Below are 26,617 nucleotides of genomic sequence, written 5' to 3'. Positions count from 1 at the left end.
CGGCTATGTTATGTTTATATCGATGAAACAGTTTAATGTGAACCGCCTACGATCTCTTTGGTGTTCATAATAAAGGCTTGCTGGGCTTTTTGTATTCCCTGTGCTATGTACTTTTTTTTCTCGTCCTCGCTGATAGCAGACTTACGAGACTTAGATCGAATATCTTGTTTCATTCCGTTATATTTTTTGAGTTCAGAGAGGATTGAACTAAACTCCTCTTCTGAGATCTTACTGTCAGAGAGTGCCGTGGAAATTCGCTCACTCACTGTGTTGAGTTTTGCTTCAGCCAGAACCCTGATCTCGTCGTGTTTCAATACCTTACGATTAAGTCTGCGTGATACTAACTTAAGCGCCAACCCTACCAACCCTGTCACCCCAGCCGTTATTTCAATACCTAGCACTATAGGTGCAGCCACGATGGTGGTTAACAACCCAACGCCTGCCGCCCCTAGTCCCATGCTGGTTGCCATAAGGGTAGTGTCAGCCCCGTCCACGATATTGAAAGCTCTATTGTACTTTTTACATAATGCTTTCCGCGTGTCACGGTCTTGTTCTAGTTGGCGTTTCACATCACATAACTGCCTCAAGCGGAACCCATCTACGGTTTCCAGCGTCTTCGCTACTTCCTCTACGACTGGGTACAGACCCATCCTATAATATATATTTTGAAAGATATTTTAATTGGGGTTCAGTTAAAAATCTATCAATGTATTTGAAGCCTATAAGTTCTAGATTAGTAGTCAGGGCAATAGGTGAGAGGCTAATAAAATATCCTATTCTAATAAAAACCCCACTGAGGCTTATTAAGTGGTTTATAGGACCCGTGGTATCCTGTTGTATAACAATACGACAATAATCGTTTGTGTAATCCCAGCGTATTGACACCCCGGGTAAAATTTGGTGTACTATTGGGGGGTCTCCATCGAATGAATCCGTAAAGAAGACTTCTATGATGAGTGTGAAAGGGGGGGGTTATTATTTCAGGATTACTAAATGTTAATTTATTTTCGAAGAAAGTTGATAATAACCCTTTTTTGTTGTAACCAGCAGATTGTCTGAGTGCTAATCCCCTCTCCGAAATGAAATCCCCGGCCCAGATACCGTTGTTCCTAATCTTAGTGATCCAATTATTTTCGTCTATTGTGATATAAGGTGAGGTGAGTGTTAAGTTGATCAGCCATTTAGGCTTTGTAAAATCTGGTAACGGCACCCGTCTGTACACGTTGTCTTTGAAGTGTAGGATGTATAATTCATCTTCCTCACCAGGCTGATCGAATCCCTCTGTATCTCCCAGGTCGTTAAGTGTAGTGTTGGGATGATGACTAGTCATTATTATACTATTATGATATAATTTCCAACTGGTTTTCTGATAATAATTCAGGGGTTAACTTTATACCCATGAAGTGTATGTTGTCAGGCAGGAAGATATTGATTAGTGATATCTTATTTTCCACGATCACGTTGACCCCCTGCAGACTGGTCTTGGAGTCGACACCCACCCGCACGTAAACGTTGCAAACTTGATACTGGTGTCGTTTCACCCACCCGAGTTTGATCCCCTTCACGATCTCGACATCATTCACCGATGGTTCCCCTAGGTAGACTTTGATGAACAGTGTTGAGTTTGCCGGTAGACTCTCTAGTATCTTGACCACGCCTTCGAATTCAGACACCAACTGCAATTTCACGTTTTGTATGGCCGGTTTACTCGATAGCATGTGGGCTGCTATAGTGTTGACTGGGCTGACGACTATGCTACGTCTCTGAGTTGGGACGTAAGCCACGAGCAGGGTTCCATTGTTCACGACTTTGTTTAGGTGGTTGTCTTTGTTATCCGTGAACACGTAAGGGGAGACGAGTCTAATATTGAGAAACCATTTGTTATCGGGTAACAACACCCACTTGTCATCTTCGGTGAAGACGAGCATATATGGTTTGTTTTTGACGACTGTAGTGCTCTCAACATCGTCTAAGTCGAACAGTTTACCTCCGAACGATGGGTATATTACCCAACTATTATCACCGGTGTTGACAAGGGAGTACTTAGTGTTTACTGTTGCTCTTGTGGTATCTATCATATCACTTAGGGTTCCACCGGAGGGGATTTCAACGCGTTTGTAAATGTTGTTTTTCAGTTGCAAGGCATACGATTTACCATCTACTCCGGGAGCGTCGAAACCGCGTGTGTCTCCGAGGTCGGAGATCCCGATATTGACGCATTTTTTCACTCCGGGCCCTTGTGCGCTGGTCATGTTACGTGAAGCGTTAAGCTGAGGTATCCTATATTTACAGGATTATGATTTATATCTAACACCGATATTGTCAGCTCAGGTATGTTGCCCTGGGTTAATCCCTTATACTGCCGTGGTGAAAATGACTCGGTTCTACCGTCGTTGAATTTCTCAGTTTTCACCGGCACTGCTCTCAATATAGTGGAAGGGTGACCTCCTTGAATGTTATACGTTGTGCTCACCTGACCGAGATGAATGTACAGCTCTCGGTACGGTACTAGGTCGGGTAACTTCGTGCCTGTGACGGTTGTTGTTGGTTTTATCTCGTCAGGAGACATACCGAGTATCCTCGCTAATGGTCGGCCGAGCCTCAAGGAGGTTCTTCCGTTGTTGATTAACACCACTGTGCCGTTTGAGTCGTTCATCTTGAGTTCGGCTCCCAGGGGTTTGAAGACCTCGTCGTTTAGAGAGCACACGCTGTAGTAGCCGTCAGTTATCTGGCTGCGAGTTCCACTGACGAACAGCTTATTGTTGCTGATATTAATGTTAGTCCATTGCGGTAGGTAGGTGATATCGCAGAGTGCGACTTCGAGTTGACCTGACGTGTTATCGATCGCGTGCGTCAGCTGAACGGCCTCACCGCTCGTTATTCCTGGAAGTGTTATGTACATATTACATATATATTTATTTATATAATAGTTTTAAAATGTATTCCCCTGGTGTGTTTTACCCTAAACTGGATGTAGATTTCTCCCCCATGAAGATCGTGGTTGCTCCTGAGTTGTATTTCAATGCCCAGCTTTTAGATGTGTTCGATAAGTATAAGCTTTCGGTGACTAACATTGAGGCAGTCCACGCGTGGTTCAACAACCCTATGCAGTTCTGGCAGAATCAATTAAACTTTGCTGTGTGGTGCGCTACAACGGGGTGTGGTGTGACATTAACCGACACTCGGCGTGGACCGCTGAGTCAGTCTGTGTTCAAGTTCCACGTGTACTACCAGGTCAGACGTATCCTTAAAGAGATCAGCGCCCCACTCCCACAGGACAAAGCGTGGGACGCAACAAACAACCCGTACGATAGACGGGTCTACGAACATATTTGCAATGAATTCGAAATAAATCCGAAGACGGATTGGCGTTTGCCGGGGCCGAACCACGGGTTGGGTATTCCTTACAGCGATGGGCTCTCAGTAAAAGCATTTAAGAAAGATTTACTAACAAACTTTATGAAACGAAAAATGTTTAGTCCTGAGAATTTTTTCCGTGAATTAGATGAAATTGTTCCTAAACCTACCAAATATGGGCCAAAACCAGTGAAAGATGCAAGTGATGATTTACTGAAACGAGGTATACTTAGGCAGGACTTTGCTTTGTCGAGTAATGAATGGAGGGATGATCGTATGGACTTTAAAGGTGGTGTTGCTTTCACAATCCAGAAAGTGGAGCAGTCAACCGCAGACGGATGGAAAATGTTCATGCTGGACACGTCGAAAGGATTCACTCGTGCCGGGGTAGTCAGGTTGAACGACTCGATTCGAACGTACGTGTGGGCGCTGTTGGGTGCTCAGTCGATGACGCGTTCCAACATCATCGGTAAGGGAACTGCTTTCGACGCTCAGAAACAGTTCGTTGCCAACGTTGAGGATGCTATCAATTCTCCAGTTGATCTCCCGCGGGCCATCAACCGTTACCAAAACGTGTTAGAATACGCCAGATCGAAAGTCAACTACGTGTTCGGCGTGGGGTTGTACATGGCTCCGAGTGATATGCAACTGAGAGTAAAAAAAGTGGTGGGTTATAACAACAAAATAGTCATAGCCACGAAGGATCAAAAGTTGGGTATCAACCCCGATATTAACACACCCTATATCCCACACATCCCACCACGTGAAAAGGGTATAGTGGCGCCATCCCCGGAGCCTAAAGTTCATGTGGAGGTACCCCCCACACACTCTCATATTCAGGCTCAGCAGCATATTGATAGTAAAACGGCCCTGGTGGTTGGTGGGGTAACTTTGGGACTTATTTGGTTAAAGATTTCTTAGCCGCTACGTACACCAGACCCGCCACGGCGACGATGGCTGCCCACAGGTTTTGACTGAGCCACATGGCAGTTTTAGACAGAGCGCTCAACAACCACGAGACGATGCTACCCAGGATGCCGGGAAGGGCTTCGGCGGCTTTACCAGCCAGTTTAGCTAGGCCTTCCCCGAGTTTTTTTATCCAGTCTTTAACACCCCCACCGCCACTTGGAGTTCCGCCGCCGGCAGGCCCCACAGGGGTTCCTCCCACCAGTGACACCACCAGGGTTGATATAATGAAACCCAATGCAGTCAGAATGCTGGCGATGGTGATCCCTTGCTCCCGGAACAATATCCGAATCCTGTTGGCTAAAGTTGTATCCTCGTTCAGTATTCTATCGATTGTTTCCCGAATACGACTGATCTGGGATCGAAGCTGTTCACGATTCGAGGAAGCGGATTCCAATCGTGTACGTCTCTCGTCTTCTAAATCACGTAGTCGTTCATTGATACGACGCTTCATATCATCGTTTTCAGTTTCGTTGAGTTTGTTTTTTTCCTTAGCGATGTGCTCGTCGATTTCGTTCAGTTTCCCCATGTTGTTCACGAGCTCTCCACGCACGCGTTTCACGGCTTCGTCTAAGCCGTACAGTTCCCTTACCGGAAAGTCAAACCCCGGTAACGGTTTGTCCCAGTAGGTGCTCAACAGTTTTTCTATGCTGTCTGAGGCTTCTGTAGCACGCTGCGGTGTCATTTCATCTCTAGTGGTGAGGTGGGATCTGGTAGCTTGCAGATCTTCTTTAACGGCCTTAGGTATTGCACCACCGTAATCATTCATGTTTAGATTTTTACGGATAAATTCAACACCATAGCGGCTGGCTAGAGTTGACAAGGCCAGTGGTTTTTTATTGCTCTTGTTAAAGAGGTCAACCCCTGGGTCAGACTTAAGGCGTAGAACACCCTTTGTATCAATAAAAAAATCCTTATGGTATCGACCCTGTGGTTCAACGTAGTTTTTATCTCTTCTTAAACTTTCGAAATAATCATTTACCGTTGTTTCCAAGAGTTCTTGGTTCAATGGTGAACTAGTAAATGAGGTCTCCTGCTCATCATATGCCTGGGCACTAGCGCCCGGCATCTCATCCATAGGTATGTCTTCATCCATTAGTATTAAAAATATATTTCATTTATATAACAATGTACGGTAGAAAATTAGATCCTTTCAGAAAATTGAGAGAGCCATTAGGAGCCAGAGCCGTGCGACAGTCGGTGACCATCACCAACAATCCCAGCAAGATAGACCAGAATCAAACTCTGCTGGTTAGATTTCCAAACCTTGGTGAGAATGACCTCATTGTACCAGGCACTGTTCGACTGGCGTTCAATATCACGTTGACCTCCGACAACGACAAACGCGAGCTAGTGCGGAACGTGGGTCGAGCTATCATCAAGAAAACGACCGTCAAGATCAGCGGTAACGAGGTGTTGAGTATCGACGACAGCGACGTGTTTCACTGCTACAAGGATCTCTGGAAAAGCGAGAGAGAACGAGTCAATGATGTGTACCAGGGCATCAGCAAATCAACCCGAGCGCGCATAGGGTACGTCTTCACGACAGACCAGCAAGACAAGCTATCGGACGGTGAAAAGGCCATCGCTCTAGCATACGGGAATCGATTCTGCGTGCCGCTCGACTTCGAGTTGCTCACGGGACACGCGCCGTTTTACCAGGCCGCGCTGGGTGATAGGCTCGAATACGAGCTCACGTTTAACGACTATAGCAAAGTAGTGCGTACGCCGAACGGTGATGAGGCCAGTTATGCTATAGACAACATCTCTCTGGAGTTCGACATGGTCACTAGCCCGGATCTGGCCAGGCAGGTTCGAAGCCAGTACTCTGGGAAGATGGCTATCCTGTACGATCGCGTACTGAGGCATAGATCAGTCGTGCGAGATAAGAGCGACACTGTGTGGAATATCAACCTGAACGTGCCGGCGCGATCGATGAAAGGTATCCTGGTCGTCCCCGTGGAGGATTACGATCCATTCCGGAGGGACAGCGAGAAGTTTTTCAACCCCGAGATTGAAAAGGTGGAAGTGACCATCGAGGGCGTGCCCAACCAGCTGTTCAGTCATGGTATGAGACCACACCAGCAGTGGGATGAGATAAAAAAGCTACCAGTGGGGGACTACATAACAAAGGACCTGGACCTAGGCTCCGTGCAGATCGGTGAATACCTGACCACCAAGTACGCCTTATGGTTGGACATGCGATCCACGGATGATGATAAACTGTACGGTAGCGGGCGCCGTATAGATAACGGCAGCGAAGGGATAACCATCCAGATTACTAAGAAGGCTCAAACCGCTGGTAAGTTGAAATTATATCTGTACGTTATTATGGACGCGCAACTTAATATAGACAATGGGAGATTCGTGCAAGCCATCTACTGATGGGGGAGACCCCCTGGGGTTACCCACTGACCCACACTGCGCTATCATATGCGGGCAGACTGGCTGTGGGAAGACCGTTTTCGTGTTGGATATGTTGGAGGGTTACTACAAGGATGTGTTCGATAACATCGTTATCATGTGCCCTACTCTGGGCATGAATAAAACGTACGCGCGACCTTGGGTAATGACGGACCCGGACGTACACAAAATCGACCCTGGAACACGCCTGCAGGACTGGTTGAAAGCTCTTCACGAGAAATTTAAAGGGGAACCGACGCTGTTTATACTGGACGACTGCAGCGCTAATCGCGAGATAACAAAAAAGAGAGACATGCTATCGTACCTGGCCTTCTCCGGCCGGCATGCAAATCACAGCGTCTGGGTGCTAACGCAGAAGTTCAACTCGGTGTTGAAAGACCTCATGGAGCAGACGCGATGGGTGGCCTTATTTCACTGCAAGGATAGGGATTCGTTCGAGGAGTGTTTGAGAGAGAACGATGTGATGAGTAAATTAGAACGGGAACGGGTGAAGAAACAGCTCGCTGAAACTAAACACGCTAAGCTCGTTCTAAAGACCGACCAACCAGTAGCATATATAGTATACTAAAGCTAAGCAAAGCTAAGCAAAGCTAAGCAAAGCTAAGCAAATGCTAAGCATAGCTATGATATTTGAAGTATTTGTCGTGTGCAACTTAACATTCATTTCTCTGTGTTTTGCCTGTATCGGGTATTATATAGTTAAAACTAAATCTTACTTGTTATATTATAAGATGGAGTGTGAGGAATTGCTCGAACAATTGTCTGTGGAGGGTTCCCCAACTGGGGATTCCCCCAAGCGAGAGAAACTGGTGGCGTTGGCTGTTGGCGGCAAAGCCAAACATTACTTTGGAGACTACACTCCAGATAAAATTCACAAAATGTCAGCCGAAGAAATCGATAAGCTGTACGCTAGATACGAGTCCCGGCTCGGAGCAGAAATGACAAAGACAATAGGATCGGCTATGACCCAGATATACACCGGTATTGTATCACACTTCCTTCCCATTCCACCAGAGCGCCGACTTTACCTGTGGGAGGACCTCGAGAAAGACCCTTTTATCGAACACGCCGTGAGCTCTATCAGCTGCGGGCTGTACCACAAATATGGTATGTTGTTGGCTCCAGTGACGGCGGCGATTATCACGGCAAAACATTGCCAATTTGAGAGAAAGAATAATAATAATAGTATAGATGGATGCTGCACAGGAGGAGACCCCAGTGGTGGTACCCCCTTCACAGGAACCAGTGACGGTGGAGACCACTTCAACAGTAACCAGACAGAAGAATCCTAAGAGAGTAGCTGCCGGTAAAAAACGGTGGTGTAACCAACATAAAGTGACCAATCCAACCCGACTGTTGTTGGCTGTAGGTGTAACTGCTGCCTTGGCTATCTCGTGGTTATATACACGTGAGGGACGTGAGGTGGTACCTGAGGTGGTAACCCCCACTGTGGGGGGTACCCCCACCGTCGACCCGCATATCATGTTATAATTTAAAATATTTTATATCATATACATAATGTCTGAGGGGAAAACGTTCGTCAACGACGCATACCACGCCACAGTGGTCGCCAGTCTAGCAGTAGGGTACGCTCGGTTGACTAAAATGGTGCTTAAACAACCAACTATCAAGCTAGATTTCAACCTGCAGGATATGGGTATGCTCATAATGAACCTTGGTATGGCGATGGCCACAAAAGACATCCTAGTAAAACAAGGAATAATACCTGATAATATAATGAAATAAATATAGGGATGGCCACGATAGCTATGATGGTCGGTGGGGCGTTAGTGAATGCCCTGGCATTTTCCGGGAGTAATTTCCTCTTCTCTAAACTACGAGATGATCACGCGGCTGAAATACAGGAAGAAAGGAAGCGACACGATCTCGCTACTGAGAAATTACAAAGAGCACAGGACGAGTACGTTAAAAAACGCCTCCAGAGGATCGATTTTATGAACGAACAACTCAAGCGTGAAAACCATGCCATTAAAACATTCTACGATGTCGATGAAGCAATGAAAGAATACTATCTACTAACTGGTAAACAATTGGAACCGCTCAATAAACCCACACTCGCTCAGTACTACACACCATCCAAGGGACAAATGAATCGTGAACTGGGCTTCATAGTGTTGGGTATAGCAGCTACTGCGTTGGTTGCAAAGCAATTAAACTAAAATACCTATATAAGTAAACATGAGACCCGCTCCATACCGATGCGAATACATACTTATGGGGAAGACCGAGGCCTGTGGTAGGAAATGCAGGAATCAGGGGTTCTGTTGTTTCCATATGGGAAGTCCTAACTACACGTGTTCTGTGTGTGGTATCGGGGTTAAAGGACATTACTGTTTATGTAAAGCTCACGGAGCGAACGTAGTCAGACATCAACTCATATACGAGAATAAAAAAGACTACATAAAAGAACGTAGGCGACTGCTCAAGATAGCCACTTAAGGGTTACCTCCCCTTACTGTGAACCAATTAGACATTAGTTCTCTTAGGTGTAAACACGATGTCTACTGTAAGCGAGCTCAAGAGGGCCGCAAAACAGAGAGGTGTTATCGGGTATTCTAGAATGCGGAAGTCAGCATTGTTGAGATTACTAGGTTTAGAAGCCCCTCCTACGGTAAAACAATTAAAAGCTCAAGCGAAACAGCTTGGACACACGGGTTATTCAAACCTGGGGAGAGCCGGGTTAACCGCATTGTTATCACATGCCCCCGTACCCACTGTAAAACAACTGAAAGCCGAGGCACACGATTTGGGTTTAGGCGGGTATTCCCGTATGAGAAAACCACAGCTTGTAGAATTATTACGACAGAATAGAGCTATTGACCTACAGTTCGTGCGCACTGAGCGCGCTGTAGGTAACTATTTGAGAGGTTGGTGTATGCTCGTCGATAGAAACATAGACATTACAGATATCAAGCCTCTGATAGCTGATAAGGTCAACCAGGAACTAAATAACCTAGGAAGTATCAAGTTTCAGATCACGGTGAAAATGTCGCTCGATAAGGAGGGCACCACAGGGGTCACTGAGTATTTTCAACCTTACTTCCGAGGCAAACAAGAGGTCGTCACACATGCAGAGGCCATTGACGCATCAATCGATACAAGTTTTCAGCAGATACGAGAATACCTAGAACGCTACACGCACATGGGGTCCGGGTGGGCTGTAGATAAAATCGATAACGTCTATCTAGACATAGCTAACTACGTGCCGTTCAGAGGCGGGTCATACCTAACCTTGCCCCCCTACTATAAGAACAAACAAGCCATAGTAAACGTTAAGAATAGAGGAAACGATTGCCTGAGGTTAGCTATCAGGTCAGCCTTATTTCCAGCTGGCAAGAATTCAGATAGGCTTTCTAGCTATCCCCAAGATGATGGGCTTAATTGGGATGGTATAGATGAACCCACCCCCATATCCCAGATCACTAAAGTAGAAAAACAGAATAATCTGGCTATAAATGTCTTTGGACACGAAGGTAACACAACAATAGTACACAGGGTCAGCCCGGTGAAGGATCGCCAAGTTATTAATTTATTCATGATCAAGCGAGGAGAAACGTATCACTACACGTGGATAAAAAATCTCAGCCGGTTGTTGCACGACCAGTCGAAACACGTTGGGGAAAAACACTTTTGTGTACGATGCCTACACGGTTTCAGTCGGGCCGATTTATTAGAATCCCACCGGGAGGATTGCCAAGGTGTGGGGCAGACGGCCATACGAGTCGACATGCCTAAGGAAGGCGAAAATATCCTAAAATTCGACAATCACAAGAATCAAATGTCTGTGCCTTATATCATATACGCCGACTTCGAAGCCTTGGTGGTAGGGGAATCATCCCCCAGTGGGAGTTTCACCCACAAGACACAAGAGCATATAGCCTGCGGTTTTGGATACATCGTCGTCCGTTGTGACGGGGAAACGAAAGCTCCTGTAGTGTATAGGGGTCCTGACGCGGCTGAAAGGTTTCTAAAGTGCTTGCAGGAGGAAGAAAAAATTATTAGGAATACATTGTATAGAATCGCTCCCATGCGTATGGCCCGAGCCGACAGGCTAGCTCACGCTAGTAGCACTAACTGTCACGTGTGTGACTCACCGCTTAACGGTGATTCGGTGAGAGATCACTGTCACATAACTGGTAAGTATAGAGGCGCCGCTCACAACGCGTGCAACCTCAAGCTTAAAATCAACCCTAAGACAATAAACATCCCCGTTGTCTTTCACAACTTGAGAGGGTACGACTCACACTTGATCATGCAGGCCATCGCGAAAATCGATGGTAATATATCGTGCATCCCCAACAACATGGAGAGATACATCTCCTTCAGCTTAAACGGACTTAGGTTCATTGACTCGTTTCAGTTCCTCCTGTCGTCACTCGACAGTCTGGTCAAGGCCAACAATACCTTCCCTATCACCGATCGATACACAGACGCCGAGACTAGACCCCTGCTCATGAGGAAGGGTGTGTACCCATATGAGTACATGGATAGTTGGGTCAAGTTCACCGAGACCAGACTACCTCCTATCGACTGCTTTTATAGCAAGCTGAATGAGGCGTCAGTCTCACGAGATGATTACTCGCACGCGACTAACGTATGGAATAAACTGGGTTGTAAGAACCTGGGTGATTATCACGACCTGTACTTGAGGACAGATGTACTGCTGTTAGCCGACGTGTTTGAAACGTTCAGGCGGACCTGTTTAAAGCAGTATAAACTCGACCCCGCATGGTATTACACCAGCCCAGGTCTGTCGTGGGACGCCTTGCTTAAAAAGACCGGAGTTAATTTAGAATTGCTCACAGATTACGACATGCACCTATTCATTGAGAAAGGCTTGCGAGGTGGGATTTCCATGGCATCCAAACGATACGCTAAAGCAAATAATCAATACGTGAAAGGTTACGATCCTAACAAACCAACCAATCACATTCTCTACCTCGACGCAAATAACCTGTACGGCTGGGCCATGAGCCAGTATCTACCTACAGGGGGATTCGAATGGGTACCCCACGTTGATGTTATGAGCATTGCACCAGATTCGAACAAAGGTTATATCCTCGAGGTTGACTTAGAGTATCCCAAGGCATTACACGCATCGCACAACAGCTATCCCCTTGCACCCGAACGTATGAGGGTTAACCCAGACTGGATGTCTGAGTACCAACATAACTTGTCAGGTGGCCGTGTGACAGACGTTGAAAAACTCGTGCCTAACTTAATGAATAAGACCAAGTACATCGTTCACTATCGCAACCTACAGCTGTACCTGTCGTTGGGTATGAGGCTGGCCAAAATACACAGGGTGCTCATGTTTGCCCAGAGCCCATGGATGGAGCCCTACATCAGAATGAACACAGACCTACGAAAAAAAGCCACCAGTGATTTCGAGAAAAATCTCTACAAGCTCATGAACAACTCGGTGTTTGGTAAGACTATGGAGAACCTGAGGAAACGCGTGACCGTGAAGCTGGTTAGATCTAGTGAGGAAGACAAGCTCAGGAAATTGATAGCCAGTCCGGCATTCAACCGTAGCAAGATATTCACAGACGACCTGGCTGCCCTACACATGAAGAAAAGCCACATAAAATTCAACCGACCTGTTTACGTGGGGATGAGCATCCTCGATTTATCCAAACACCTGATGTACGACTTTTACTACAACGAGCTCAAGAAACAGTACGGCGACAGGTGCGAAGTGCTGTACACTGACACGGATTCCCTGCTGATGGAGATTCGAACCGAGGACGTGTACGAGGACATGAAAAAACACATCGATTTATACGACACCAGCGACTACCCTAAGACCCATGCCATGCACAGTACGGTAAATAAAAAGGTCCTAGGTAAGATGAAGGACGAGTGTGCTGGCACGCCCATAGCCGAGTACATAGGTTTGAGACCTAAGATGTACTCCATACTGAAAGCCGACAATAGTGAGATCCGGAAGGCTAAGGGGGTTAAGAAGTATGTGGTGAAACAACACATCAAACACGCCAGATTCAAGGAAGCCCTGTTCAAGACCCGTACCTTTAGGCATAAAATGAACACACTTAGAAGTGATGGACATAAGATATACGGACTGACTATAAACAAGACGTCCCTGTCGCCTATGGACACGAAACGTTGGATAGCTATTGATGGTATAAACACATACGCGTATGGGCATGAAAAAATTTGAGGCTATTTACTACAGCCCGCGTGGGTACTGGAAAGGAGCTAGCGCAGTAGATAAGCTAGCTAAACTAACGCGAGTACCCCCGGAGGAAGCCAAAGCGTGGCTTGAAAAACAAGCCCTGTGGCAGATCTATTTGCCGGCACCACGCTACGTGCCTAGAAGGAGGTTCGGTATTAACATACCTAATAGCATTCACCAGGCAGACCTACTGTTCCTACCCCACGACAAGAGGTACAAGTATGCCTTAACCGTAGTGGACGTAGCCAGTCGTTACAAGGAAGCCGAACCCTTGACCACGAAAGATTCGGCCCAGGTAGCCAGAGGATTCGAACGCATATACAAACGCAGCCCGCTGACGTGGCCAACAGAGCTGCAAGTTGACCCCGGACGGGAGTTCATGGGTGCCGTGTCACAACTGCTAGCCAAACACGATACAAAGGTCAGGCGTGGCACGGCCGGAGCCCATCGCAGCCAAGCCATAGTTGAGAGATTTAATAGGACTTTGGCTGAGCGCTTGTTCGGCTATCAGTATGCTAGGGAGATGACCACCCCTGGAAAACGATCGACTGAATGGGTCACGAGGTTACCCAAGGTGGTGTCGGCAATCAACCATGAAGTCACCCGTCTCACCGGTAAGAAACCGGCAGACGCTATCAAACTAAAATCAATAGTTGCAGAGTCGGCCGCTCCATTGCGTGGGAAGGAGAAACAGATACCAGATAGGGCCCTAGTGAGGTATCTATACCAGCCGGGGGAACACGAGGGTGATAGCCGTAAGCGAGCCACCGATCCTATATGGTCGGTCAAAACTTACAACATAGATAAAGTGGATATGAAAGCCGACGAACCCAACTTATACTACTTGAGGGGTGGGCCGGGTAGGGGGTTTGTAAGAGAAGAATTATTGATCGTACCGTACGGCACAGTGTTACCGCCTGCCAAGTCACGGTAAACGTGATGGCGTGGTTTTGTAGTAGGGGCAATAATAGCAAGAGCTAATAGTCCCACCAAAGCCTCATTTAGTAAATGAGACTTTTTAGAGGGGTTTTTGAAAAGTGTTTTCGGACTATCATTCCCTATACTACTTAATCAAAACACTTTGTCGCAGAGCGGAGGTAAAAGTATGGCTTATCGTCGAAAACTCATACAAAATACCCGGATGTGGTAAGCGGCTGCAGTTTTGCCGATACGATGTCATCAAAGATATTTTTGTAGGAAACACATGATATTTTTGTGGGAAATAGATGGATATATCTTTATCACTCAAGGTTAGCAAAATGAAATCTTTAAATGATGTTAAAGATGAAAATTACATTTCTGTCTTACATCGTCGAAATAACACCGGAATATCATTACATTGATGGAATTAGTTTTCATGTTACAGGATGTACAGACAAATGGTTGAACTTTCATAAGCTGCACATATCATAGCAAACTGAAATTCATCTTCAATCATGTCTAACTTACAAACTTTAGACAATTGCAGTGTTCTTGTTACATCATAGTATCGCCCTAGTTCAACTTGTAATCTGACCATGTCAAAACGCAGTTTCGTCAAGTCACAACGATATAAAGAGCAGTCGCCCAGGGTTAAATACAATTCCGGGAGTCATATCTGCTGCTACAAAGCAGGTTAGATTTCCATTCTTGAGTTACATGCTGCTTAAATTCTGACAAATTTATTTTACACTACCAACACCCTGGAACAGCCAGACGTAACAAAATCCATAGCTGAATGAAACCTATTTAACCGATGAAGCCCACAAATGGCAAACACCATTGTCCAATATGTACAACATTTCATATGCTTTATGCGGATACCTATGACTAGGCATACGGGTAACTCTAAGCAAGCGTTTAATACATCTCAACAAACAAGGCAAATAAACTTGGAATCTGCACTATTATATTCGTCCGCAGCTAAAGCTAAAACACTCGGGGCTCTAGAGCTAATGTTAAAAACCGTTTAATCGCTAACTGTTGTATTCCCTCTACACATTCTAGACGCTGAAAACCCCATGGCTTGGAACCGTATAATATCATTGGCATAATTCTAGAATCAAATATTGTAAAGAAAACCTTACAGGTAAACTGCCCGTTGGAATATGTCGTTCTTAAAACTTCAAATAAGGCTTTCTTGGCCTTTGTAACGACAGAATTACAGTTCTGTGAAAACTTAGTTGGCTTGTAAGACCTAGACGCAAATAGTTATAATTAGAAACTACACCCACATTATTCACACGGTAGGGTCACTTTTCAAAGCGTGATAATTTTCCACCTTTTCTGAAAATCATTATTTTAGTTGTAGACATACTAACTGTCAAATCCCAAGATTCACAATAACTACACCATTTGCACTATCTGCATCAAGAACAATGTCATCTGCGAAAAGTAACAGAAAAGCTTAAATGATGTCGAGATATACCTGGATACCTCTACTGTCTGAATTAATTACTTCATTCGAAAACCCATTAATGAACATGGAGAATAGTACACACAATTGAGTATGGACATAAGTCGTTTATCAAAGTTTTAAATGATTCAGTTGATTGATCGGTGGTTGTAGATGAACTTCGTGTCGTACCAAATACATGCACAGTATTGACTGGTAACTGCAGTTAGTAAATAAAATTAATACATGGCGTTCAGAAAATGGATTCAAATTTTCAAAATCTAAATCCCATTTCATTGTGTAATTGACTAATTATCGACAATATAAACCTCACAAAGACCTGGGTCTGTGAAAGAAGGTTACGTTCTGGTGAACCGAAGGCCTTTAAATTATATTAAAGGCAAACGTCTAAAGTAAAATTAAACTTATCACCATTTGCTACTGTCTGTCTGTCTGTCTGTCTGTCTGTCTGTCTTCCCCTCTCTCTCTCACGCGCTCTCACAACACTCTCTCTCTCACGCTCCAACACTGTCAAACTCTCTCTCGCACACTCTCTCACGCTCCCACTCTCTCTCTCGCACACTCTCTCACGCTCTCTCTCGCACTCTCTCACGCGCGCTCAAACACACACTCTCTCTCTCACTCTCCCACACACTCTCTCTCTTCACCTCTCTCACCCTCTCCCTTACTCCCTTCTCACTCTCTCTCATTCTCTCACTCTCTTTCACGCACACTATTTCTCTCTCTCTCTCTCTCTCTCTCTCTCTCTCTCTCTCTCTCTCTCTCTCTCTCTCTCTCTCTCTCTCTCTCTCTCTCTCTCTCTCTCTCTCTCTCTCGCTAGTTCGCGTTATACATAATTTACCGTTACGACAATGTCAGATCAAGTCAACTCAACCAACGAACCATGGCCCCACTTCCAGAGATAATTACACTGTTGACACATAAATGTGATTTGGGTCATGGTATTGATGGATAAGGAAGTGTGTTTATGACGCCAAACTGAAACGTCATAAAGCTGGAAGGCTATAGACGACGAGGCGGACACGACCAAACTATTGTCCTTTGAGGTCGGACCCAGTGTCTCCTTGGCTTACAAATATAAAGAAATTAAAATATATTTGTGAAACATGCCCTAGGCATTGTGGTTGCACATGACTTTGTTTGTATGTTTTCAGTTGGAGACCTCGAGGCAGAACAAAGCGTATTTAAGAAGGAAACGTGTGCAACTTCACATTGCCCAGGACGTAACTGCTAACTGGCAGACTGGTAAGATATTCCCTTGCTACATATCCATCTAGGGTTTGCAAATAGCAAAAGTACAGTGGAAGTTGTCTAAACCGGCACTCATCGGGACTGAAATAGTCCTGTCTAGACAGAGTGATGGATTGTAGAGCTGGTGATACATGTACAAGTCACGGGTGGAACTGAGACTTTATGCTGGAGTTGACAACTTGCCAGATTGGACAGATGCCGGTTGTGACATATTCCACTGTACTATAAGTCCCCGTGGACCTTAGTGTTGTATTCAACGTTAAGCTGCTGGCGATCTGTGGCTTGTTGTTATATTGTATATCGTCGAAATAGCTTTATTATTTTAATGCTCCCTGTGATATTCTAGTTGCTTCACTGTCATTGGCAGGCATGATTATAAAATATACACGTATATTCTTCATGAATGTTAAATTTATTCTCATCACTACATGGCTAAAATGATCCGTATTAGAATTTATCTTCAGCAACCCATGCATGTCGTAAGAGGCGATTGGCAGGACCGGATGGTCAGACTCATTGGTTGACACGTCATCCGTTCCCAGTTACGTAGATCGATAATCATGCTGTTGATCACTCGATTATTTACGAACCGCTGACATGTAGCTGGAATACTGCTGAGTGCGCCCTAAAACGTAACTCATTCACTATATGGTGAGGTGAATTTTAACTCAGACATGTTAAACCAAACCAAACTTCACTCCCTCACTCATTTTTCACACGTACGAAATCTTCTGTTTTCTCATGGGTATGGTCTGGTATGGATAAGCCAGGGTGTTGGGGATGACTTTATGTTTTTAAAAGAATTTCGTGATCGAGCGTTAAATATGTATTATCAGTGGCATTTGGAAAGTAGCTCTCGTTATGAATTATATAGACCATTTAAAACTCTAATACAGCCTGAATTGTATTTATCTAAACTAACTTTTAACTGTAATAGAAACATATTTGCCAAATACAGGACAGGCCTGTTGGACTTAATGGTAAATACAGGTAGAAAACTGTCCATCCCAAAATCTGAAACCTTTATGCAATTCTTCAGTTGAAAATGAAATACATTTTACCCTTGATTGTCCACTTTATGAAGATTTACGTTACAACATTATCCCAGAATATTATCTATCGAAACCATCATTGACAGCCTCTGCTAGTCTGTTAACAACTAATAATGAATTCACCCTTCGTAACCTAGCTCTCTATGTCAAGTATGTATTTATTCGTTGTAACGAGCATTTACAATTAGGCATGTCCTAATGTATATCCTTAAAACATTATAACAACGTTATATGCAACTCTCAAAAAATAAAAAAAAAATACAATAAGAGTTTGTCTGTCTGTCTGTCACTCATTTTTCCAGCTGGATGAAAAACTCCATGCATTTCACACATATGCATCTTCATGCTTTCCAATGAATACAAATTGCAAGATGAAATGCCCGCTTACTTGTATTTTTTATGATGAAAGCCTCATACGACTGCGCTTCCTTTCAGACTTGTAATGCTTGACGGTGCACCTTCCATCAGAAGGTATAAATTTAATAGAATAGAAGTTAAAATACCATCAGCATGATCACTGGATTGTCTGGTTCAGACTCGATTATCTGCAGACCGGAGCAGTATAGTTGGAATATAACATGTAGCGTTACACCATCAACAATCATACACAGCTAACGGATTGACTTATCTTTTGTCCTTTCATGCTTTTGCAGAACTGTCAACATGGCGTCCATGACAGTGGGTCTCCTCCTGACCGCAGTAGCGGTTATAGTGTCTGGGGAATGCGTCCTAGCTCACCAGCCTTTCTTCCGAATAACGGACCACCGACCCTACAACTTACACAAACCCTTCCACCGACCAAGTATACATGAGTACCACCGGCAAAATAACAATGTACAGAACCACAACATCGGCACTGGATATATAATAAAGTCTTACCCACCGTACAGTCTGGAAACAGGTCACTATCAACCGTACAATCAGCTACAGGCACACTACCCATCGCACGTCACGAAAGAAAGCCATTACCCACCGTACGGCATGAAACAAGACTACTATCCTCCGTACGCCAAGGAACGAGGCCACTACGCACCGTACGGCAAGAAAGAAGGCCATGTATCACCGCACGGTCACCAAGGACACTACTCACCGCAAGGGAAAAATCAACGCCATAACCAACAGCACGTGAAGAAAGGCCACTACCCACCGCAAGGGAAGAAAGAAGGTCATTACCCACCGAAGGGGAAGAAAGAGGGGCACTACCCATCACACGTGAAGAAAGAAGGGCACAACCCACCGCACGGAAAGAAAGAAGGTCATTACCCACCGCACGTGAAGAAAGGCCACTACCCACCAAACGGGAAGAAAGAAGGACAATACCCACCGAACGGGAAGAAACAAGGTCATTACCAACCGCATGGGAAGAAAGGTGGTCATTACCCATCTCACGTAAAGAAAGAAGGGCACTACCCATCTCACGGGAAGAAAGACGGGCAATACCCACCGCACGGGAAGAAAGAAGGGCAATACCCACCGCATGGGAAGAAAGTGGGGCAATACCCACAGCACAGGAAGAAAGAAGGCTTTTATCCCAACGGGACTAAACGAGACAATCAGCTGACCCACGGACACAAGCAAAACCAAACACAACATTACATCAAGAAATCCACCAAAGACAAGAAACAAACACAGAAACCCACCTACTTGAAACATGGGCACCAGCAACCTTACTATCCCCCACAAGGTCACGTGCATCCTGTTTACCTTCCCAAGCGACAGCCCCACTACCCTCCACAAGGACACAGACAGACTCAATTTTCAACAAAAGAGCACAAACTCCCCCAAGAAGGTTTCCACACCTCTTCCTGGTGACTTTGATAACTGTTTGAAAACTAAGACATCTTAGTGTATACTGTATACGTTGTCCCACCAGTGTACAGTAGTCCTCGACAGCTGAAAAACAATCTCAATATACTACGTATATGAACGAAGATCGGTGTATGTTTTTGAAAATAACTGATTAAATAAATGAAATAGCTGAATGTTTGATTTTATCAAATATCTTTATACCCCGGATGTGGCATATATACATTATAATTTTACAACATATTGCCTACAAGGGCGAACATATCAGGGTTCATATTTTTCATATGGGTCAAAATATCACTTTGTCATGTTGACGTGACGTTGTGAACAATACCATGATGTCACGTTTCTTCTGTGACGTAGCGCTCTGCATGCGGCAATGGCGGGTAGCCAGCCTGTGTTTGAAAGTACATTTGGGGTCATGTTCTTCAATTTCACGACTTCAGTAATAAACAGAATATTATATTTGTGCCCAAATCAACTACGTTTACGACACTCGTGCCTAAATATTGGTATATCTCTAGCTCTCGCTCAGGAAATACCAACATTTAGGCACTCGTGTTGTAAACATAGTACGACATGGGTACTCATAAATATCTTCTATATAACACACACGGTTATAACGAGCAGTTTGGGGCAACTTGTCATGTAGTTTAGTAAAATACGTATAACAAACCACGGCTATCACGAACTACTGTTGTAAGTACTACAGTATAAAGTAGTGTTAAAACTTTACAAGGACATGTCGATTGGTTTGCTCATGTACAACACTGACGAACTGAGGGACAGTGGTAGCACAGTGGTTAAAGCACTTGCTTTACACGCTGAAGGCACGGATTAGATCCCCCCCCCCCCACCATATGTCTGAAGCTCATTCCTTGTGTCCCCTGTCTTGATACTACTACTATATTGCTAAAGCGTCGTAAAACCCAACTCACTCACTCACTCACTCAGTCAAGATATAAAGTGGATAAAACGTTCGCTCATCACGACGAAGATCCGGGTACGATTCCCCACATATGCACAATGTGTGAAGCACATTTCTGGTGTTCCTCGTCTTGATATTGCTAAATTATTGCTAAAAGTGACATTACTACACAAACGTACAAAATATGTTACATTTAGGGCTTTTGTGTTCATTTCAAACATCAATCTCTAAATGTCAAATCTCCTATCACTGAGGTGGGTTTAATACCGCCCACAGTATTCAAGTTAAACGCAGGCCTGTCAGCTACTCTTTGGAGGGACGACCACGACAATGAGTATGGTGCCAACAAACTTTGACACATCATCGAGACGAACTGGGATTCGAAAACACATTCAAGTCTTTCAAGAAACATAATCGGTCGAGACGTTGTTTAAAGTCGCACTCATCAACATACTAGCTATATAATCAAGTCTGGAACAAACAGCCCATTAATAATTATCATTGGCACTGATCTACGCAATCGTGATGCGATAACGTATGAACCAAAATAGATGCTCATGATGTTAATCACTGGATTTAAATTCCTTTCGCTGAAGGATCGATGGATGGCTTTGAAAAGAAATCACTATATTATTTCTGGGGAATGGGGTGTCCAAAAATGACATTCACACCACCTTACAGTCCGTTTGAGTCAGAAACGGACCAATAAATTTCAAATCTTATCATTGTACAAAAAATTGCCACCTAAATATAAATAGTATACATGTTTATTATTTACTAATATCCAACAGCTTTCTTATATTTGAACATTTTCCGGACTTCACAAAAAAAGTTGGTTAAGAAACTATCATCAATGAAAACGCAAAAGTTGTTACCTTTCACGGCGGGGTAAAACCTCAGAAACAGAACAGCCACTATCTCGTCGTGCACGGGATACACATGCCTGATGAAAAATGAAGTTGAATACTGACGTGAAACAGCTGATGATTAAAGTGTACGATTCTGACTCAAACGGAAAGTAGTTCCATTTGAATTCATTGGGATTGCTATAACGGTCTCGCTGACTCAGTAATTGCCTGTATATCATCATTACAATAACTAGAAATGACAATACGAATTTTCATAACCTAGCTTACACAATGTTTATTGCTGAAACAGATAGTAATGGTCATCAAAGCACACATGCGTGATAGCTTCTTGGTCATATAATGACATGATTAATTCCAGTCATGTGTATTGATTTCTCATCAGTGATTTCAGTTCCTCAACACTTTCTTGCGAATGTGAGCACTAATATATAAAGTCACAAACTCTGACTTCAGTATCAATGCAAACCTTCTTTGAAATGTGAGCACTCGTATAACGTTCCATTCTCTGATTTCAGTATCTAAACAATCCAGACTTTCTTGGGAATGTGAGCATTTATATATGCTGAGTCAAAAAATAAAACTTTACAAAATGTAACTTTTTTAAAATAATGAATAATGTTTCTCTGATGATACATCTATGTATCCGAAGTGGGATCCGTATCTTTAGACTCTAGAAAAACGTTAGCAAAACCCACTCAAACCCGTCCATTCGTCGTGCAAATAACGTTAGTGCCAAATCAGGTTTTGCATGTGCAGTCGACCACGTGATTTTCGCATCGAAGTTTTCTTCATTTGCACGTGTTTGCATTGGCCTCTAGAATTGAAAAAAAAACACTTTTAAACCATTGTTCTAACGGTACTTTAAATGCCACGATTGTCAGATGTGAAACGTGTTACAAGCGGGAAGATCAGTTATTGACGTCGCAAGAGCAATGGGGTGCAGCCATCGTACTGTGTATGACTTGCGAGGTCGTTTACAACAAACTGGCACCAGTTCTGATCGCCCACGTCGGGTCGTCCATGTCAATCGTCCTTTGCCACTTACGTGACAGATTTCTGCCAGCTACACGAACCAAGGCTGAGATGTTTAGAGGTCGATTGTCCTCACAGACCATTCAAAATCGATTGCGGGCTGCCAGTCTCCATTCTCTACGTCCATTTTGTGACTTGACATTCTGTATACCCATGTTTTGGAACGGCGGTGTAGCCCAATGGAACTGATTGTGGCACTGTCAGTGTATCGAGTACATCACACAGATCTCATCAATGAAATAATAACAATTTAACCATCTTACCATCTCTTGTTCTTTTATAGTGACCTGAAGAAAGAATGTGAAGTTTCTTTTTTGACTCAGTATATAACGCCCCATTTCCTGACTTCGGTATCTAAACAATGCAGACTTTCGTGGGAATGTGAGCATTCATATATATAAAGTTCCATTCTCTGACTTCAGTATCTAAACAATGCAGACTTTCTTGTGAATATGAGCGTTAATATATAACGTTCTCACTCCATGATCTAAACAATGCAGACTTTCTTGTGAATGTTAGCATGAATATTTATCGTCACAAGCTCTTTCGTCATTTTCTAAACGATGCAAATTTCCCAATGAATGTAAACATTCATATATAACGTTGAACGCCTGCGAATCTCGTTAATACAATTCTTATTTCTATTATGAATCTCCCGTCATAGAACTCTAGCATAAAGTCCTCATTTATTGTAGCAATGATTCACCTTGGCGAGATGGTGTCCATAAGTTCAACTGGTGCTGGTTTCTTACCATGAGATCATAATCAAGGTAAACAGATTGCAGCTAACGATGCCAATCACCCGAACTTATCACAGGTTACTTAAACTAAATGAAGACAATATCACCTCATCAGCTTAGGTTCGTCTTTCTTTTTAAAATGTTACTATAATGACCGAGGCAGATCGCCCGGGGACCACGGCTTCATCATATGGATATCATATTTCAAAATGGACTCATCGACAGGATTTGGTCTGATTTCAGCTCTAAACACATTTTCACAAATATCCATAGAGCCAAACACACAGTCACGACCCAAAAACTCTGTTTGGCAATGATTAACCAAATATGCTCCCTTCATTATAAACAAGAGATATTTTGTGCCTACTAACGCGCGCTTCAAAACAATACAACATGTTCAATAAAAATGTTGAGAAGGTGTCACATGTAACCTGTGAGATGCCTTGAACATCGTTTGGGACCGGTGAGTTCATACATCGTTTTGTGCATTAAATATATATTTGTAGATTTGTACTTGATGTTGATTTTTCTTTCTTTTTTTACGTCTGCAATGTGTACACTGTAACTACTGTAACTACTTGAAGTGAACATGTCTGACGAGCATCAGTATGAAAGAGTAGGTGACATAATGCTATGTCTCTGTGCAAAGACATGGGATATATTCGTACGTCAGATCGCAGTTTGCAAATGTAATATTAATTTCTTTTGAAAACTTCACGGGCTTTTTTCATGTGTTTATGTTTTCTTTGATCGATGCCCAAAAGGAACCACTTCACAAGCATGTGGATGCGTTAGTTGTTTTTACCGTAAGGCGATAGTCTGTAAACAATGGGGTCTGGATCGGACAATGATTTATGTTTCGTTTATGGCTTTGAGTGAGTGAGTGAGTGAGTGAGTGAGTGAGTGAGTGAGTGAGTGAGTGAGTGAGTGAGTGAGTGAGTGAGTGAGTGAGTGAGTGAGTGAGTGAGTGAGTGAGTGAGTGAGTGAGTGAGTGAGTGAGTGAGTAAGACAATAACACGAAGGGGCAGCATCATCAATGATTTTCACGTTCCCCAAAATGAAATGTTTTACCCGCTAGAGAGATCAAACCAGGGAAAAGATTATTTTCATTTTCACTAAAACTATGTCATTTTATAAGAACAGAAAACACAATATCTGGGAATATTTTGAGATGATGAAAGGTTTTAATATATAATTGGGAGATGCTTTCACATTACTGAGAACCTCACGTTTTAATTCGTGCACAGGTTTATGGCTCCAGGTGAGTGATTGTAGGTTTACGCCTCCGAGAGTCAAACTTTATCATGGCGGAACACATAGACTGCACAAATTGTACACATGAATGACACCGAACCCGGTCTTTCAAGTGCGTGAACGCTGCAACCATGAGGCCCTTCTACTGCCACTTACTGCCCCGAAAAAAATATCAAATAGTTCAATTTCAGGAGGGCGACAATAATAATGCATTTGATATAGCGAAAGAGTGGTCCATTTTTAAACATGGATCTACCTAGATACTTGAACCCCCAATTTCACTAGAATTCAAAATGCCGCAACTTTTCCATGACATTTCCTATAGCTTTCCAGACCCGGAAGCACAAATAAAATATTTATTTTCCAGGTTTTCAGGACGTGTACGAACCCTGTCACACCAATGTTTTCCAAGATAAATTATTACCGCCAATCTAAACTTGATGTATCTAAGACATACAGTTGACACCCTGAGGCAGTAAATACATGCAATACAAAAATCAAGATTAATCATCGCTTAAACGGCATAAACACTCAAACAAATTTTTTATCTTCCTCATGAAGTATTTGAAAATATGCGTCTGTTCAGAAACATTGTTTTGCACTAAGTAACGTGTAGCTATAATTAGTAGAAGCAATCAGGTTTGTGGACAATCTCATTAATGTCAGAACATCAGCCCATGGTTTATGGAGTGAGTGAGTATTGTTTTACGCAGCTATTAACAATATCCCCGCAATATCACAGCAGGGAGAGACAAGAAATGGGCTTCGCAGGGAGTACCTATCTAAGGAATCGAACCCAGGATTTCCGGGTGACGACACAACCACTATGCTACCCTGTCAGCCCATGGTTTCTGCTCTTCTAGAGCATAACCGTTTTAGGTTGGTACCGGATATGAGTACGATGCTTTTTGCTGCTTCTGTGTTTGACAGTAATTTTCCCCGAATTTGTATCTTACATAATCGAGTTAGGGTCAAGATCCCCAAAGCGTTTGTAACGTTAGGTTTTGTGGATTGGATCCCTGGACCAGACAGTCCAGTGATTGACCTCATCAACATTACAATAATGTGAGCCAATGTGATACGGCATGTATGAATCAAATCGGTTGATCTGTTCGTTCCCCAAACCAGTTTCCTCTGCTTTAAAACCCGTATAATTTAGTGACGATGTTCAATATATACTATGCACATATAGAAACTGTGCATACAAAAATTTAAAATATGAATTTTTCAAACGCGTGTGGACACATAAGGATTTAAACTCAGAGATTAGTGACATGTATCCAACATGCATGCACGTGCCACGTTCCCCTCTTTGTGATGTGCAATACGTTGTTGCACGTGCATTCCGGGAAAGAGAAACAGAGCAAATGCCTGCTACACAGCACTGTCACTTTGGAAAGCTCAACCCCTGTCCCTGCGATCGTTCAAAAATCAGCCGGCTATTGAAACGCATAGCATGTCATGAGACCACTGGGGATGGTCCGTGGGGGATGTCTCAACGACAAGTGGCTGCACATTTCCAGTGCCATCATAACATCATTTCTGCAATGGCGAAACGCTACCAGAACACAAATGACGTCATCGATCGGCAACGTTCTGGATGTCTTCGTCACAGGTTTCAGACTGCAGCGATGACTGCCCGGATCATACCAGGACTTCGCCGGATTCAACCCAGCACAGTTCGACAACGTTTATGTAATCACGGGATCAGACCACAACGTCCCGCCAAACGACTTATCCTGACACAACGTCATCGACAACCTCGCAGATTGTGGTGCAGAAATCATGTCCGCAGACCCTTGTTTTGGTGGAGATATGTTGTTTTTACAGAGTCCAGGTTTAACATTTCCCATAGCAATGGACGTCAACGTGCCTATAGACGCGTGGAGGAACGTGATGCACGTGCCTGTGTCTTGCAGAGGAATCACTTTGGTGATTGTTACAGGCAACGTAACTGGTATGGGCTACAGGAATTCCTCGACCTGTGGCAATTCCTTTTCTGCAACATCATGACCTTGGGTTACCATTCCAACTGGAAAATGCCCGCCCTCATACGGCAACGGCTGCTATGGGTTTCTTGCAATACCACATTGTTGACTTACTGCCTTGGCCTGTAAATTCACCGGATCTCTCCCAGAGCATGTTTGGCACGAAATGGATCGACGTCTACGCCGTCTTCCTCATCCGCCAGATAACGTCCTTGACTTTGCAACAGAATTTGAGAATCTGGGGTGACATCCAACAAGCATTCCTCGCACGTTTCATAGGCTCTATGCGTTGTCGATGCATTGCTGTTCTCAACGCCGTTATCGAGCTTGTGACATGG

General features: G+C 43.8%; 1 protein-coding gene across 1 annotated transcript; it reads left to right on the top strand.

The window, feature by feature from the left end:
• The first annotated feature begins 16,513 nt into the window (after positions 1 to 16,513).
• Positions 16,514 to 19,644, top strand: LOC137272455 (adhesive plaque matrix protein-like). Its single transcript, XM_067804835.1, has 2 exons — positions 16,514 to 16,604; positions 18,316 to 19,644. Exon 2 carries the CDS (start codon positions 18,326 to 18,328, stop codon positions 19,472 to 19,474), a length of 1,149 nt encoding a protein of 382 aa, XP_067660936.1. The 5' UTR covers positions 16,514 to 16,604; positions 18,316 to 18,325; the 3' UTR covers positions 19,475 to 19,644.
• Positions 19,645 to 26,617: the final 6,973 nt, after the last annotated feature.

The sequence above is a fragment of the Haliotis asinina genome, chromosome 2 (assembly GCF_037392515.1).
Source record: "Haliotis asinina isolate JCU_RB_2024 chromosome 2, JCU_Hal_asi_v2, whole genome shotgun sequence".
Classification (NCBI taxonomy): Eukaryota; Metazoa; Mollusca; class Gastropoda; order Lepetellida; family Haliotidae; genus Haliotis; species Haliotis asinina.
This window is presented reverse-complemented; position numbering and strand designations above follow the sequence as displayed.

Bases quoted from the DNA above. Each gene is read 5' to 3' on its own strand.
- LOC137272455 (XM_067804835.1), top strand. From the start codon at position 18,326: ATGGCGTCCATGACAGTGGGTCTCCTCCTGACCGCAGTAGCGGTTATA.